This window comes from Ochotona curzoniae, unplaced genomic scaffold, assembly GCF_017591425.1.
Source record: "Ochotona curzoniae isolate NIBS_2020 unplaced genomic scaffold, NIBS_Ocur_1.0 scaffold_2453, whole genome shotgun sequence".
Taxonomy (NCBI): Eukaryota; Metazoa; Chordata; class Mammalia; order Lagomorpha; family Ochotonidae; genus Ochotona; species Ochotona curzoniae.
Genome location: NW_024467094.1, coordinates 26944454 through 26962133, shown reverse-complemented (window position 1 = coordinate 26962133; position 17680 = coordinate 26944454). Strand labels below are relative to the sequence as shown.

The following is a 17680-nucleotide window of genomic DNA, read 5'->3' as shown; positions in this document are numbered from 1 at the left end:
AACTGGGAGAAAAACAAACAAAAACAAACATCAAGTGGGAGAGACAAGTCTACTCTCAGGTCAGACACTTCGCTTGGGTGACTTCATGTAAAGAGCCAGCGCCACCTGTTGGGGGAACCAGCACGTTCCCGAAAAGAAAGTGACTCACTCTTACAGGGGAAACAAAACAAAAAAAGACACCAAGAAAGAGCCGGGCAGCCGGAAAAGGTCCGGAAACTGCAGTACCGGAAGTTACACATCGGAAAATTGCTCCCCAGAAAGACGTCCTACTCGCCAGAGGAAGCGTGCGCAATTGGTGTTCTGCAGAAATGGGTTCTTCTGCGGCAGCACTGCGAAGAAATGTTCCGTGCGTGCTGTGAGCCACGTGGGGTCGGAGCGCGTTTCCGGTGCCGGCGACAGCAGCTGGAGTGGAAGCCCAGGCGGCTGCAGCGGTTGAGGGTGCGTGGGGTCCCCAGGGGCGAGGAAGGCCCAGGGCAGCGGGGGACAGGGGCCTTCCCTGAGGGCTGGCCGGGAGCATGGGATGGTAGGAGGGGCGGGGAGCGTGTGAGCAGGTGCAGCCTTGGCAGTGCGGGTCCCACGTGGAGTCGCCTTTATCCTCGGCCGCCCTTCCCATCAGCCGGCGGATGACAGGGGATGTGTGTCCTTGGTCTCAGTCCGCGCCTGCCGGAAGAATGAGAGTGAATGACTGTATGTGTATGAGAGAGACAGAAACAGGGAGACTGGCGTGGAGGGCATTTATGATACAGGGGCTGCCTCCGGCGTTATCGCCCTCGCCCCGGGAGAATCCCTGCTAGCCCCGCGCTCCCCTGAGGGTTCTCCAGCTAGCCCTTGGAAGGACAGTGTGGTTATCATTGAAGGTGTTTTCTTTGTGCGTGTTGACTGGTGGACCCTGTCAGGTTGGGACACACAGAAGTAAGCCAGCCCCCCTGTATGTGTGTCACACACCGGCGGGCAGATTTGGAGTGTAATGTTGGGGTGCTGCGCAAAGAGGTGAAGGGAGAGCCTGCCCTAGCGAGCAGCTGTCACGGTCAGGGTTGTGTGTGTGGTCCTTTCTCATCCTGTAAGCTAAGGCAGGAGGGGCCTGGCTTCTCTACAGAAGGAAAGTTGTGGAATGGACGCCTCCTGAGCTTTCTCCCACTGTGCTGAGCTGCCTCCTGAATCACTAGTATAGCATCTGGAGTTTGCGCACAGTGCACCATTCACAGCAGAGCCATTGCATTCAAAGGTGGAGCATCCATTGCTTGGGCTGAGAAACCTCCCCTTGGGCCCTGCTGCTGTGGACCCGTGTCAGCATTTGTGAAATGAGAGGTTGTAATGAGACATTCCCTAAAGCCTCTTCCGGTTCTGATGGCCAGAGTGAATGCACATCACCGTTGCTGTCTCCATCCCGGCTTATACAGAAAGATGCCCTTTCATTTTCACTCGCTTACCTCTGGCCCTGTACAGTCCTGGGTACCGAGGAAGCTGCAGTCCCTGCTTCTGGACTTTCCCGCACTTTGGGGTTTTGGTGCATGGATGAGGGCACTGGTAGGTGGGCGAAGGAGTGGGGGCTCCCCCAGAGAGAGACCTGGGTTGGCCCTCAGGATTGAAGCCAGCTTTCTGAGATAATCCGCTTGAGAGGGATAATGATGTGCACGGAAAGTTCAGTGCCTGCTTCTCCGCAGGACCATGGCCAACAATGAACGCACCTTCATCGCCATCAAGCCTGACGGGGTCCAGCGGGGGCTGGTGGGCGAGATCATCAAGCGCTTCGAGCAGAAGGGATTCCGCCTCGTGAGTCTGAAGTTAATGCAGGTGAGTGGACTTCCCTGTGGAGTGCAGGGAGAGAGCAGGTGCTGCCCTTCTCCCGCCCCCTCTGTGGTAGCGTGAACCCCATGTTACATTGAACCCTGGGAACTCCCCAGTGACATAGCCAGTTGGCTGGACCTTGGGCCAGACTGAGTCCCATGGGATTGTGGAGAAGCGTCTGTCAGCCCCTCGGTTGTGCCGAATCTTGTGTGTTGCTGTGGTGTGGGGTTTCTGACCTGGAGCCCTGCACACTTTGGGGCTCCTGGAGCTTCACAAGCAGATTTTCAAGAGAGGAAGATTGGTTTCCAGGAAGGAAACTTTGTCCTTAGCAGTCCCCACCTACTTACTGCCTGGCACGGGTTGAGCACCGCAGGGCTGGGTTGAGGGGAGCTATGGTTTTGCCTTCGGGGCATACTCCCGGAAGGGCGCAGAGCAGACCCACCTGCAGAGACGCCTGCGAAGCAGCATTTCAGTCACTGATCAAGACTGTTGGACCCCTAGCAATTTCAGAGATGTCCCTTCAAATAGATGGGGACATACAAAGTTTCCCCACTAAAGGAATCAGCTTTGGAGTCTCTTAGCACATTTTATTTATTGAAAAACATTTCTTTAAGTTTTTCTTTATTTATTCTAAAGGCAGAGAGAACAGAGAGTGATGGACAGAGAGGCCTTGCAGACAAGCTTGGGCACGTTCAAGGCAACGTGGCTATAGACAGAATCCTCTGCTTCATGCCCCAGATGCCTGCAACAGTGGGCTTGGGTTGGACTGCAGCCAGGAGCCAGGAACTCAGTGCAGGCCTCCTACCTGGGGGGCCTGGACTCATGCACTTAAGCTGACACTTGCTGTCTCCCTGGGTACATATGTGTAGGAAGCCTGCCTCGGAAGCTGAAGTGGGTCACAGGCACCCTGATGTGGTCTGTGCACATCCCAGGTGGCAACTTAACCTGCTGTGTTACAAAGCCTGCCCCTCCTAGAGCACTTACACATATATATAACACATAATATATATGTATAACATATATATATATTACACACACACACATTTGAAAGGCACAGAGGCTCTCCTTTGCTCGTTTACCTGCCAGATGACTGCAATAGTCAGGACTGGGCCAGGCTGAAACCAGGAACCTGGAACTCCATCCTCACCTCCATATGGGTGGCAGGGACGATGTAGTTGAGCCATTTTCTGTTGCCTTTCCAGGTGCCTTAACAGGAAGTTGGATTCAAAGTGGAACTAGCAATCCAGCATGGAATTTGAATGTCCCAAGTGGCAACTTATCTTGCTGAATGACAATATCTCCCCTTCCCAGAGCACTTGAAATTTTGTTTGATTTGTACGTATGATATTTTAGAAAGGCTGATGGAACGTAAGAGGTGTAGGCTGCTGTTAACACCCAGGAGACAGCACCATGGGGGATGGGAACCAGAGTGCAGGACAAGCAATGCTTTCCCAAGGCTTTGTCAGGCTTGAAAGGGAAAGTAAAATGAACATGCTGTTGATCAGACAATCACCACACAATAGGCACAGGTTTTCTTTCTTCTTCTTTTTTTTCTTTCTTTAATATTTATGTATTTTTATTGGGAGGTGAGAGATACAGAGTGGCAGAGACACAGAAAGGAGGATCTTCAATCTGCTGATTCACTCTCCAAGTGGCTGCAGTGGCTGGAGCTGAGCCAATCCAAAGCCAGGAGCTTCTTCCAGGTCTCCCACGAGGGTCTCCCAGCAGGGTCCCAAGGCTTTGGGCTGTCCTTGACTGCTTTTCCAAGCCACAAGCAGGGAGCTGGATGGGAAGCGGGGCTGTCGGGATTAGAACTGGCATGCCCATGTAGGATTCTGGTGTGTGCAAGGCAAGGACTTCAGCCACTAGGCTACTGTGCCAGGCCCAGATACAGGTTTTTTTTTTTTTTTTTTTTTTTTTTTTGGTCCAGCCCTCGTGAAACTCCTGAGAGGGCCTTACTCCTGTTCTCCTAGTTGTTTGTGGTGAGCCTGAGGTTAAACAAGTGCCTAATGGCATACAGTTGGTGCAGCTGGAATTCTTAGCTCAGGACTGACTCCTGAATGCAGCTTTCTCCTTCCCACTGGATGGGTATGGAAAAGATGGGAGGGAGAGCTGCCATGACTTCAGAGAGTGATTGAACTCTGGTGTGGGGTCTGGCACGCTAGCCTAGTGGCTAAATCTTCACCTTGCATGAGCCAGGACCCCTTATGGGTCCCAGTTTGTATCCCAGCTGCTCCAGTTCCCATCCAACTCCCTGCATGTGGCCTGGGAAAGCAGTCAAGGACGGCCCAAAGCCTTGGGACGCAGCACCCACAATGGAGACCCAGAAGCTCCTGGCTCCTGGCTTCAGATGAGCTCAGCTTTCATCGCTGCAGCCACTTGGGGAGTGAATCCATGGATGGAAGATATCTCTCTCTGTCTCTCCTATAAACCTGCCTTTCCAATCAAAATAACTAAATCTTTGAAAAAGAAAGAAAGAAGGAAATCTGGTGGGCCTAGGGTGATACAGGTTAACAACACTTGAGGTCATCTCCTCACCCAAGAAAGCCTGGCAACTGTTCTACAGGTTAACAATATTTGCAAGTAGTTCATGGTTAGGGAAGGTCTGGACAGTGTTGTGGGAGACCGTGTCTACACAAGGCTGCCATTGGGACAGGAAGGGACAGGGCAGGGATGGACTCTGCCTTGGACTGATCATGTGGCCAGCGGTGACCAACCCACACTGGGGGTGGGATGTTCTGGATGTGCCTCCCAGCCCCAGTCTGCCCGCTTGTGTGTGTCGTGGGAGTGTGCATTCTATGTACTGCAGTGCAATGCTGGAGCCTTGATGCACATGCGCACAGTGGCAGAGGGAACGCAGCTGAGCCATGCTGCTTGGCATGTGGCTTGCTTTCTGGCTAACTTGATTTGTTCACACATATCAGCCATGCAGTGTGAGAGATTCTGGTTGATTCTGAAATAAAAATATTTGTCGCTAGGTGTGTTGCATTTTGAGGTGGTTTGTGACCAACTGGGACTTGCCTAGTTCCCACTCTGGGCCTTTTATTGTCTGAATTTGGATCTGAAGTTTCCCAGGGAAATGGCCTCCTTCAGTTTGCTGCCCATGGAAAGGTGAGGTGCCTCCCTCTGATGTTTTGGTTTGGGTTTGCTCTGGAGGGATGGCCAAGTTCAGTCTTAGTGTCCTGTGGCTTTATTGTGGGCTGTCACGGCCAGCAGGGGCAAACTGATTCAAACCTGCAACATCCGCTTTTGTTCCGTCACTGCTCTCCCTGGCAGGTGGAGAATGAGTTAAGTTACTATGGATTCTGCAAGCTGAGAGCTCACTTTTTTTTTAAAGGCTTTATTTATTTGAAAGGCAGAGTTACAGAAGGAGGGAGACACAGAGAGAGCTTCCATCTGCCAGTTTACTTCCCAGATGGCTGCAACACCTAGAGCTTGGCCAGACCAAAGCAACAGCGCCCTACATGGGTATAGGGGCCTAAAGACTTGAGCTGTCTTCTGCTGCTTTCCCAGGCACATCAGCAGGTAGCTGGCTTCGAAGAGGAACAGCTAGCACATGAATTGACACCTGACTGGGATGCCAGCTGAGTTTCAGGCAACCATTTAACCCACTACACGATAATGACAGTCCCCCAGACATCACACTGGAAATTTGCTTAAAATTTGTTTATTTTTTAAATTTTGAGAGCCGAGAGACAGAGAGCCCCGGCTGGGGTCAAGAGCTGGGAGCCCAGGGTGCAGCCAGGGTCTTTCCTCACATGGTGGCAGGAACCCAATTACTTGAACTATCATCTGTTGCTTCCTGAGTCTGCACTGTTAGGAAGCTGGAGTCGGGAGCCAGGGCGGGAGGGTCAGTGGGGCATACACACGGCTTAACTACTGCCCTAAACAAGAGGCTGGAAACAGCCAGGGAGTTGGCAAGATGGGTGAAGGGAAATGAGCCAGATTGCCGGTTCTGGCAATAGCTTGGGGACCTGCGTTCTTTCTCCGTCTTGTGGAACAGGCTTCTGAAGACCTCCTCAGGGAGCACTACATCGACCTGAAGGACCGTCCGTTCTTCCCCGGCCTGGTGAAGTACATGCATTCGGGCCCCGTGGTGGCCATGGTGAGTGCGCCCTGCTGGGGAGTGCAGAGCCAGGGTTGAGATTCCTGTGTCTGCAGCGGGGACTCGTGCTGACAGGGTTGGACAGCAGGCTGAGGATTCAGCTCTCTGACCTGTCCCAGACAGGTGGCTGAGCTGAACTCCCTGGCGGACGACGAGAGCTCAGGAGAGCCTGCTAACTCAGCTCCTGGTGACAGAGAGCCAGTGCTGGCCTCCACTGGGCAGTGCTTAGCATTTGGGGGCCAGGCTGTATGCTAGCCACAAATAAGACCCCAAAAAGGTATCTGCTGGCATAGCTTTCTTTGCCTGTGCTTCTTGCCACATGATGGGGATGGGCACCCAATGAAAAGACTTATATACAGATATCAAATGGAATTGTATGCACAGCTGTGCAATGGGACAGTGTGAGAGCAAGTGGCCCCTGCAGATGACACGGGAAGGGCTCTTATCCTCCAGCTGAGACCAGAATGACAAGAAGGAGCCAGCCACACACACAATCCCAGTGAAGACCTGTCTCAGCTGAGAAGACGGCCTGTGTCAAGGACAGAGTCAGGAGAAGCAAGGCTCCATGGAGTGCAGAGAGACAGTCAGGTGGCCTGGAGAAGGAGGGCGTTAGCGTGAGAGGAGAGACGCGGGCAGGAGTGGTCTGCGTCAACAGAGCTGTGTGCAGCGCAGCTGTTCTCCATGAGTGCTGGCAAGCCATGGAGAGTTCTACTTATGTATTTGAAGAACAGACTATTTCCCACTTGCTGGCTCATCCCAAATGCCCGGAGTGACAGGAAGTGGGCCAGGCCAGAGCCAGGAGCTGGGAGGTCATCTGTGTGTGCATGTGGGTGGCCAGGGCCTAGTTACTTGCACCCCATCTGTTGCTCTGCAAGGTGTATGTTGACAGGAAGGCAAAATGAGGAGTAGAGCTGGGATGCTGATGTGGGATGGGTGACCCAAGTGCCCTTTCATCCATGTGCCAAATGCCCATGTCACACTTGGGCTTAGGAAGGCCACTCTGTCTGCCAAGTTGGGACTGGATGGTAGAGAGGTGAAGGCCAAGAGCAGGATCCCCAGTGCTGGAACAGGCAGATGCTCTGTGAGTGTTCAGTGTGTGGCTTTCTATGGGACCTTGTTCTCCTTGATTTCTTCTTCTGGAGAAATTGCTGCTTGGCAGATTTTTTTTTTTTTAAAGATTTATTTTTATTATTTTTTATTGGAAAGGCGGATATACAGAGAGGAGAGACAGAGAGGAAGATCTTCCGTCCGATGATTCAATCCCCAAGTGAGCCACAACGGGCCGATACTATGCCGATCCGAAGCCAGGAGCCTCTTCCGGGTCTCCCACGCGGGTGCAGGGTCCCAAAGCTTTGGGCCGTCCTCTGCTGCTTTCCCAGGCCACAGGCAGGGAGCTGGAAGGGAAGCGGGGCTGCCGGGATTAGAACCGGCGCCCATATGGGATCCTGGGCGTGCAAGGCGAGGACTTAACCACTTGCGCCACCGCGCCGGGCCCCAGCTTGGCAGATTTTTGACTGAGCTTTTTTTTCTTGATCATCTTTGCTTTTTGTCCTTGGAGGTCTGGGAGGGGCTGAACGTGGTGAAGACAGGCCGAGTGATGCTCGGGGAGACCAACCCTGCCGACTCCAAGCCGGGCACCATCCGCGGGGACTTGTGCATCCAGGTTGGCAGGTGCGCATTGGTATTGCTTTATCCCTTTCTAGAGTCCAAGTTAGTTGCCAGTAGGATTGGAGTTCCCCAGGCTGGGAACGGACCTGCAGCTGAGCTGCAACAGACCTGGGGCGGCTTCATCAGAGCTTACTGTCATCCTCCCTCCACTTGACGTTTGGCTTCCAGGGCTCCCTGCCTTCAGGTGTGAGCGTTGCCATGGCTGTGAGACCTTAGGGTCTGCCACGTCTTTCCTGGAGGTTCTCACTGCTGGCAGCCTCAGGGCCGGGAGGGGTCGGGGGGGGGGGAAGCAGAGAGGGGAGGGCATTCCTCCCCCTCCCCCAGCCGATGGCAGCTCTGTGCTTCCTGTTGACTTGGTCTGGGGATCATGGACTTTGGGCTGGGAATGCAGTGAGCTTGCAGACAGTGGAATGCTGTGGGTCTTGGTAACGAGGCCGCCTCTCTCTCCCTCAGGAACATCATCCACGGCAGTGACTCCGTGGAGAGCGCGGAGAAGGAGATCAGCTTGTGGTTTCAACCCGAGGAACTGGTGGATTATAAGAGCTGTGCTCACGACTGGATCTACGAGTGACAGGAAGTGAATGCTTCCCCCAGCGCCTTCCCCTCCTTCCTGTGGGCAGAGGACCAGCCTGCAACAAGCTTAGTGATTTCCAGAATTTCTTTATAATCTGGAGGGAAACTCTTGGAGCCGTGAGTGCTCCCTGTACAGTGTTATGTGCTCCCATCAGATTAAAACGCTCATCTCAATTTTTGTGCTGCTATAGGATTAAAAGTCTCATCTCAATGTAGGATACCTTGAGTTGGTTACTTTGTATTTCACTGTCATTCTTTTTCTCCTGTGTTTAAGTGGAGCTATTTTGGGCCTGGTACGATAGCATAACAGTTAAGGTCCTCGCCTTGCATGCACCAGGATCCCATATGGTCACCGGTTCTAATCCCAGCAGCCCTGCTTCCCATCCAGCTCCCTGCTTGTGGCCTGGGAAAGCAGTCAAGGATGGCCCAAAACCTCAGGACCCTGCACCTGCGTGGGAGACTGGGAAGAAGCTCCTGGCTCCTGGCTTTGGGTTGGTTGAACTCTGACTGTTGCGGTCACTTGGGGAGTGAACCATCAGACGAAAGATCTTCCTCTCTGTCTCTCCTCATCTCTATATATCTGACTTTCCAATAAAAATAAATAAACCTTTTAAAAAAAATAAATGGAGCTATTTTAATTTATTTATTTCTCATTTTATTTGGAAGGCAGAGAGAGACAAAGAGATCTTCTGTCTGCTGGTTCGCTCTCCAGTTGCTTGCAACTTTGGCAGTCTGAGCCAGACTGAAGCCAGCAGCCAGGAATTCTGTCCAGGTCTCCCACATGGGTGGTAGGGTCCCAGATACTTGAGTTATTATCTGCTGAATTAGCAGGATGCTGAATTGGAAGTAAAAGGGGGAGAGCAGTGCTGTGGTGTGGTAGGTAAAGCTGCTGCTTGCCGTGTTGGCATCCCAAATGGGTACTGGTTCGAGTCTTGCTGCTTTACTTCTGATCCAGCTCCCTTGGTAATGCCCTTGAAAAAGCAGCAGAGAATAGCCCAAGTGCTTGGTTCCCCTCATCCCGATGGGAGACCCGGAATACTCTCCTGTCTTCTGTCTCCAGGTGGGCCTAGCTTTGCCTTTGTGGCCATTTGGGGATTGAATCAGTAGATGGAACGTGTCTCCCTGCAACTCTTTCAAATAATGAATAAATCTTAAAACAAAACAAAAAACCCAAAATAAGTGGGACTTGAATCAGGGATGCTGATATGGAATCTAAGTGTCTAAAGCAAGAACTTTGTGCCAAACAACTACCCTATTTTAATTTTTAATTTATTTTACTTTATTTGAAGAGCAGAAGGGCAGCCTGATTTCCTAGGCACTGATTCATTCCTCAAGTGAGGCTGGGCTAGCTGAAGCTGGAAGCCAGGAACTCAGCCCCAGTGTCCCGCTGGGACAGCTCGGGTGCGGCTCCTTGAGCTCTCACCTGCCATCTCCCACATTATGCGTCAGCAAGAGTCTGGGATTGCCGACCCCGTGACTCCAGCTCAGTCACTAAAGCGGCTTTGTGGTGTGTGGGTTCAGGCACCCCTCAGGCTGGCATGCCCTGTCAGGTTGCTTGGTTCATCCTGGCTACTCTGCTTCTCATGCAGCTTCCTGCTAACATGCTAAAAGACAGCATACATATTCTATACATTTAAAGAATGTAGTTGAGGGACAGAGGTGGGTAAACAGGAGTTCCAATCTGGTTCATTCCACAGATAATTGAGGAGCCTCAGCTGGGGCTGGAACCCGGCACTGGGAACTCGGTCCAGGCCTCCCACATGAGCCGCACTGACGAGGCCGAGGCCGGAGCTGGGCCCCGCACCCAGGCAGGCCAGCCGGGGTGGGACCTGAGTGGCTCAACCTAAGGCGGTTGCCTGCTTTAGAAATTCTGACTGCCCTAAGGGCACAGCATTCTTTGCAATGCATCTTGCTTGTACCCTGTACCCTGGCTACTCTGTATCCACTACCCTCTCCCCTCCTTTTTTTTTTTTTTTTACATTTACTGTATTTGAAAGAGGAAAAAAGAGAGGGAGAGATCTCGCATTTACTGGTTCACTCCCCAAATGGCTGCAGTGGCCAGGTTTGGGCCAGGATGAAGCCAAGAGCCGAGGACTCCATCCTGGTCTCTCCCACCCGCGAGGAGACGCCAGGACTTGGGCTCACATCTTCCCAGGTGCGTTAGGAGGAAGTTGGATCAGAAGTGCAACAGGAGCCTTTGCTGTGGCACAATGGGGTAAGCCACTACCTACAGCATGGGCGTCCCATATGGGGACTGGTTTGATTGCTCCACTTCCCATCCAGCAGAGGTGGGTAAACAGGAGTTCCAATCTGGTTCATTCCACAGATAACTGAGGAGCCTCAGCTGGGGCTGGAGCCTGACGCTAACGTGTTTGGGAAAGCGGTAGATGACCTAAGCATCTGTGCTCCTGCTAACTACTTGGGAGACCCAGAAGAAGCCCCTGGCCCAGCCCTGGCCTTTGCGGCCATTTGAGAAATGAACAAATGGAAGATCTCTCCCTCTTTCTCTGAGATAGAGATTTCCTTTTTTTTTTTTTTTTTTTAATTTAAGATTTATTTACTTATTTGTTGGAAAGGCAGATATACAGAGATGGAGAGAGACAGAGAGGAAGATCTGTCCATTGATTCACTCCCCAAGTGGCTGCAATGGCCAGAGCTGAGCCAATCTGAAGCCAGGGGCAAGGAGCTTCTTCTGGGTCAACACCCAGTGCCTTAGCTGCGCGACTTCATCTTACTGCCAGGGGAATTAGAAAATGTCTTTATTTGGGGTAAGTTTGTGGCTGGGTAAAACTCCATAGAGTACTAACTGGAAAGTAAGTAAGTGAAGGAGAAGCAGAGGATATTCTGAAATGGCTATAATTTAGTCATCTAGCAGATGCTTTTTTCTTGGTCCTTCCGGTGTTCTGACCCTGGCAGACGCAGGGGAGGGCAAGGGCTCTTAGGAGGGGGCCATCTTTGTGGAGGGCAGCTGAGGGCTGGATGAATTTCTGTTTCACACACATCACAGCCCATTCACTTTGGGGGGGGTGGGGTGGTGGTGGTGAGAATTTAAGACAAAGACTTTTAAGTAGTAAAGCAAAAGTATGACAGTTTGAGGCTGGTCTCGCCAGGAAAGAAAGGAGACGGACTGGTACTTGCTGTACCCTGTGATGGTATCCATGACCTGGCCCAAGTGCAGACAGCTGAACAATGAATGGAAATGCCCAGCAAAATTCTCAGTGGCTTCCCCCACCGCTGGCACTTGGTAACTCTTAACAAAGAAAACCAAATAAGTGTGTGCATCAGACTGAGGCCAGAGCAAACGCTGATCTAGAATGAGGCCACGGAAAATCAGTGCCATGTGTTGTCAGTCACATGGGGTCTGCAAAGCAGAGGCCCCGCCTGTCATCCACCTGCTCTAAGACAGGATCAGTAGGTGGGCAACCCCTGAGGGAGGCACACACTCCACCGCAGGACAGCAGTCTGTAAGGGCTGGGTGCCCTGGGAGGAGGGGCTTGCTGAAGCCCACCAGGGAGGCTGGGTACATACCCGAGGCCTAATCCTGGGCTGGATCCCCCAGGGCCCTCAGCATGTGAGACTGGCTGGTTTGGACCGTCATCCTCAAACAGACAGCTGGGAGGGAACAGCACGTGCGCACAGGTCAAGGCATTCTGGTGAGGGGTCCTGGCACAGTGCAAGACCAGGCTGTGACTCAAGCCTACCAGGGGCACGCCTCCAGCTGGGCTGGTCATGGAGCCGGGCTAGTACCCTGTGATTTTACGGGGCTTTAGCGGTTGCCTGGCCAGGCAGGAGGTGGGAATTGTCTGCAAAGGGATGACAAGGTCAGATTTCCACTAAACAAGCCAGAATCTTGTCGGGGGTGCTTCTGTGTGGATTAGATAACCCAACCACACTGGTGTGTGGAGAGCTAGCTGGGGCCCTGAGAGGCAGGGAGGCAACCTGCAAGTCCGCACAAGGAAGGCTAAGAAGGCTTCTCCAGGGCCCGGACAACACGGGAGGGAAGGCTGGATCTCCCAGGCGGGAAGCAGAAGGCAGAGTCCGGCTTAGGGCTGAGTTCCAGGGCGCAGGGAGAAAGCAGCTGTGTCGTCCGGCATACAGAACTCAGAACCAGGAACATGTGCAGGCGCGTGTATCGGTGGCACGGGGCTCCTAGGAAGAAGGGCGATCAGTCGGGGAACCCGGTGGTTCCTCTCCAGGGAATCCGGGCACCCTCACCAGCTCCTCCCGCGGGCTTGGAGCGCGAGGCGGGGAGGCCGCGGGCCTGGTGCTGGGCGGGGCGTCCGGGGTGTGTCCACTCCGCGTCCCGCCCCGCGCCCCTCCTCCGCGGGCGGCTCCCGGGTCCGGTGGTCGCTTTCAGTCTCAGCTTCCGCAGTGCAGCCGCTGCCCGGCCCCGCCAGCTTCTTGGTAAGCCTGGGGTGTCAGGGTGGGGGTGGGGGACGCTTTCCCCTACAAGCTTGGGCCCCGACCTTGCTGGTACCGCGTGGGGCGGATCCCCGTCTGCGGACCCCTCGGCGTCCCCCAAGCCCGTCCCCGCAGGCCAGCGCGCGGGGCCCGGGTGAGGCGGAAGCGCCTGAAAGCCACGTGGCCTCGCGGCGGCAGCCGAAAACCCTGGTGCACGTCCGGGGATCTTCAGGCTCGGGCTGCGGCCAAGGCCGCGTAGGCGCCCACGTGGCCTCCCCAGGAACCGGCGCCCGGCCTGACCGTGCTTCTCGCCCCGCAGGACCATGGCCAACAACGAGCGCACCTTCATCGCCATCAAGCCGGACGGCGTGCAGCGTGGCCTGGTGGGCGAGATCATCAAGCGCTTCGAGCAGAAGGGATTCCGCTTGGTGGCCATGAAGTTCCTTCGGGTAACTTCGCCCTTGCCCCGCGGGAGTCCAGCCTTGGCTGTTTGCCAGTCCCGGGAGCGGTGTGTCCCTTGGTCCCTCTTAGCAGACAGCAGATTCCAATCCTGCGGGAATCCCTTTGCCGCCTGCCCCTCCCCAGGGCGGTGGGGGAGGGACGCCCTCCGGAAGGTTGAGCGGAGGGTAAGGTGACTCCTGCCGGAAGCTGGCCGCACCTCCCGCGGGCCTCCCTGTCCACCTGTCACGAGGGGTCAGCCGGGAGAGAGGAAGGCCTGGGCCTTTCAGAATGGGGGCGGGAGTTTGGAGTCGCCCAGGTACTGAGGTTTCTCGTGCAGTGTCACTAACACCCTGAATCTGGGGTCGGGCTATGAGGCCCTGCACTCTGGCAGTCCCAGGTTAAGGCCTAGACTCCTAAGCATCGATAAGGGTTCTCTCTGTTGAACAGGCCAGAGGAGTGAGATACTTATTTTTAAATATTTATTTGAAAGGTAGAGTTTACAGAGAAAGGGGGAGGAGACACATTTGTTGGTGCACTCCCCAAATGGCTGCACAGAGCAGGGCTGGGGCACACCAGAGCCAGTGCCTGGGATGGCCGAGTTCCAGCGGTTGTGGCCATTTGGGAAATGAACCAGTAGATGGAAAATCTGTCTCTGTAAATCTGCCTTTAAAAGAGAGAGAGAGATTGTTGTGAGGTTGAAAGGGCTTTGTCCAGCTGTTAGTGACAATACAGTCCTGGGACACGTTACCTAGGCCAGGAACAGATCGAAAATGTCCACCAAATTAAAGCTGTGCATTTTATTTGCATGAAGGTTTATTATTTGAAAGGCAAAATGGACACACTGTAGTGTACTTGGCGCACTCTCCATGTGGGCACAACAGCTGTGGCTGGGCCAGGCCGGAGCCATCCCAGCACCCCAGCAGGGAACCAGAGGGAAGCTGGAGTGGGGGGCTGGACTGGGGCGCTGCAACAAGGGACATGGCTTAGCACAGCAAATCCCCTTCCCCAGAGTACTTTATAATGAAAGCTGAGGGAAACAAACAAACAAACAAAAAACCCCCGTAGATTTCTCACATGGACCTACAGCAGCTCCAGACGGAGGGGAGGGACCCCAGGCAGCAGTGGGGAAGGGCCGGCTGCTCTGCGGTGTGCTCACCTTTGGGTTTGGAAATCCCTGATGTCACTAATGTGGCATCCGGGTCCTGGTTTGGATAGAATTTTTTCCTAAATGCCTAAATTACGAATTTGGGATTAAGCGCAAAAAAAGGATTTCCAGAGAACCTATCATATTTTTGTTAAAAGATCTGCAAGGCAGAGACACAGCTCCCATCTGCTGGCTCACTTCCCAAATACCCACAATTGGGATTGAGCCAGGTTGAAAGCGCTAGCCAGTGGTCCTTTGCTGAGTCTCCCATGTAGGTGGCCAGCACCCAAGCCTCCCAGGGTGCCTGTTAGGAAGGCAGGACTGTGGCTCTTAGACATGGCACGCTGGTGTCCCCAGCTGGTCCAGACGTGTGCCTCTGAGATCAGAGGGTGGAGGGGCGTGGATTTGAGCCTCTTTCCTGACTGGCATCTCCCCCGTGGCAGGCCTCCGAGGAGCACCTGAAGCAGCACTACATTGACCTGAAAGACCGCCCGTTCTTCCCGGGGCTGGTGAAGTACATGAACTCGGGGCCTGTTGTGGCCATGGTGAGTGCTGGGGGAGGCTGAGGGAAGCCAGGGGGCTGGTTCACCTCCTGGGCAGTCCTTTCTGGGACATTGCTCCCTAGCTTCTCAGATGGAGCTCCTGGGGTTGTTTAGTTAGCTGAGGACCTGGAAAAGGAACCAGACCCTAGGAAGAAAGGACAGGTTAAGGCAGAGCTCTGTGGGGCTGCACAATATCTCATTGCTTACCAGGAAAAAAAAGAAAAGGTGCTACATTTCTTTCTTTTCTCACTGTATGAGATTGGGGTGTTTCCTAGATTTTTGAGCATACTTAAAGAATTTTAAGCTGAGTAGATAATCCTTCTAGCAAAAATTCTGTAATGATGTGCTAGAAATGAAACAGTTTCAGTTCTTTTTTTTTTTTAAAGATTTATTTATTTTTATTACAAAGTCAGATATACAGAGAGGAGGAGAGATAGAGAGGAAGATCTTCTGTCTAATGGTTCACTCCCCAAGTGACTGCAACAGCCAGTGCTGCGCCGATCCAAAGCCAGGAGCCAGGAATCTCCTCCAGGTCTCCCACACGGGTGCAGGGTCCCAAGGCTTTGGGCCGTCCTCGGCTGCTTTCCCAGGGCACAAGCAGGGAGCTGGATGGGAAGTGGAGCTGCCGGGATTAGAACCGGTGCCCATATGGGATTCCAGCATGTACAAGGTGAGGACTTTAGCCGCTAGGCCACGCCGCCGGGCCCAACAGTTTCAGTTGTAATGGTGTTAATGCCCACTTGGTGGTGGAGAGACTGGAACTAGAGTCCTGTGTAGCTGCTTCCTGTTCCCTCAGTGTGACATCTTCCTTTTGCTTTTCCCTGTCTTGGTGTTTGCCATCCCCTGCTGGAACAGTTGCCTGTATACCCGTTTCACAGATTCTGTTCCATTCTGATCACTTGGCTCTTTGTTTCTTCTCACAGTTGGTGGTTTCGTACGGTTGTTCAGCATTACTGTGTGTTTCTGTCTCAGGTGCAGTGGGAAATGCACACGTTGGAGAAGACCATCTCTGTAGCTTGGCAATTCTGGGATTTTTATGTAGGCCTTTAGCATCTCCTGGGGTTAGCCGGTAATGTCACCAGTGAGTCTCATTGGTGTGTGTTCTCAGGCAGGGATAAATAATTGTGCTTGATGAATCTGATTAGCAGATCTGTAGTGATTTGGGTGTTTTAATTCGGGTTTTTGCTGTCGAGGTCTGGGAGGGGCTGAACGTGGTGAAGACAGGCCGAGTGATGCTCGGGGAGACCAACCCTGCCGACTCCAAGCCGGGCACCATCCGCGGGGACTTCTGCATCCAGGTTGGCAGGTAAGTGCTGAAGAAGCACTGGTGGACTTGTGCCACTACCACATAAATACAAATCAAATGTTTTGGGCATTTCTCAGATTTAGAAAACTTTGATCTATTAGATTAGGTGGTGATTGTCCCTGGATGAAAGCTTTCTTAAATACTCACTCCAGAAGTTACAGAAAACTGTAAGCAAGGCACTGCACAAGGGAGCCGGTGGCGTGCAATGGTTCCGGGGTATGGCAGCAGGAAGCTCCGGGTTGCAGGGCACGGTTCCAGCTTTGCCTCTGTCATCTAAGCTTCCGACTGCCTCATCCGAAGTCTGTACAAAAATCCGCACGGTTGGGGGATTGGAGTGAATAAAGGGATCTATAGGCACATGTCATGGTTACCTTTTGTAAACCCTTAGGAGGAGAAGACTACTCTAGCAGGTGGGGCCGTAATAATGAACACATCTCTGTGGTTGGCGTCTGGTCTGGGTAGCCCTACTTTTGTGTTTTTCCAAAATTGAGAAGCAATGTTTGGTGCTGCCAGCAATCTTAATGTAAAGGCATTGACTTTGTTGTTGTTGTTGTTAAGATGTATTTATTTGGGGGCCCATTGTGGTAGCCTGGTGGCTAAAGTCCTTGCCTTGCATGTGCTGGCATCCCATGCGGGTTACTTCCCTTGGCTGCTCTACTTCCCTTCCAGCTCCCTGCTTGTGGCCTGGGAAAGTTGAGGAGGCCTCAGGCACGGAGCTGGATGGAAAGTCGAGCAGCCAGAATGAGAAGCAGCACCCAAATGAGATCGTGGCACATGCAAGGTGAGGATTTAGCCCCTAGACTACCGTGCCGGGCCTCAGGCATGGTGCTGAGGAGGACGAAACTCGGAAACAAGGGGTGGGGAAAGGAAGGGATGCACCTGCCCAGGCCCCTTTGGAATGTTGTAGCTGCTCCGGGAGGAACTCCTTTGGGGAGGACTGTAGTTGCTTGGGCAGCAGTGGCCCTTGGCAGTGGACCCCAAGGTAACCAGCAACTTCTCTTTTTAGGAACATCATTCATGGCAGCGACTCGGTGAAAAGCGCTGAAAAAGAAATCAGCCTGTGGTTTAAGCCTGAAGAACTGGTCGACTATAAGTCCTGTGCTCATGACTGGGTCTATGAGTGAGCCGGAGCCCGGGCAGTGATCCCTGGCCGCACTGCCGGACACAGCTCTTCATTCCACAGCCTTGGAAGTTACAGGTTCCATCATTCTTTCCTAAAGCCTATTCACCAATAAAGCCTTTGGGACCCGGGCCCAGTGTCTGCTTATTTGAGAGGCACCGGAATGAAGTGTGGTTCTCTGGGGTGATTTGTTGAATCACAAATACTTCTGCAGCCCTATCCAAAGATTTACTTGAAGGAGTTATTGAGGGAGGGAGAGCTTCCATCTGCTGGTTCCCTCCCCAAATGACTTCCACAGGCAAGAGTGCTGGTCCAGACCCCAACAAGGGTGAGGAACTTCAGCCCAGGTCTCCCCTGTGCGTAACATTCGCCGCCTTCTGTTGCTTTTCCAAGCACATTAACAGGGAGCTGGATTGGAAGCAGAGCAGCCAGGACAAACTTGTGGCCCAGGTGGTGGCTTTAACCCCCATGCCATTCCCCTTACCCTGCCTAGTTACTTTCTTCCCTGGAATATTTAACCATGCCTGTTTGCTGGGCCAGAAGCTGTGAGTGGTTCTGAGTCCTGTTTCCTGCACTAGAGGTTAAGCCTGCT

The 17680-nt window shown here is 53.2% G+C and overlaps 2 protein-coding genes across 3 annotated transcripts; both read left to right on the top strand.

The window, feature by feature from the left end:
- Positions 1 to 368: 368 nt before the first annotated feature.
- On the top strand, positions 369 to 8345 carry LOC121169886 (nucleoside diphosphate kinase A). 2 transcript variants are annotated; one of them, XM_041000687.1, is made up of 5 exons: positions 369 to 432; positions 1665 to 1794; positions 5792 to 5893; positions 7452 to 7564; positions 8015 to 8345. In XM_041000687.1, exons 2-5 carry the CDS (start codon positions 1669 to 1671, stop codon positions 8130 to 8132), a joined length of 459 nt encoding a protein of 152 aa, XP_040856621.1. In that variant the 5' UTR covers positions 369 to 432; positions 1665 to 1668; the 3' UTR covers positions 8133 to 8345. The 2 variants fall into 2 exon arrangements, with proteins under 2 accessions (XP_040856621.1, XP_040856620.1); XM_041000686.1 differs by having other exon boundaries at positions 393 to 438.
- Positions 8346 to 12444: 4099 nt separating this feature from the next.
- Positions 12445 to 17219, top strand: LOC121169885 (nucleoside diphosphate kinase B). Its single transcript, XM_041000685.1, has 5 exons — positions 12445 to 12538; positions 12855 to 12984; positions 14564 to 14665; positions 15856 to 15968; positions 16975 to 17219. The coding sequence occupies exons 2-5, from the start codon at positions 12859 to 12861 to the stop codon at positions 17090 to 17092; spliced, it is 459 nt and encodes a 152-aa protein (XP_040856619.1). The 5' UTR covers positions 12445 to 12538; positions 12855 to 12858; the 3' UTR covers positions 17093 to 17219.
- Positions 17220 to 17680: the final 461 nt, after the last annotated feature.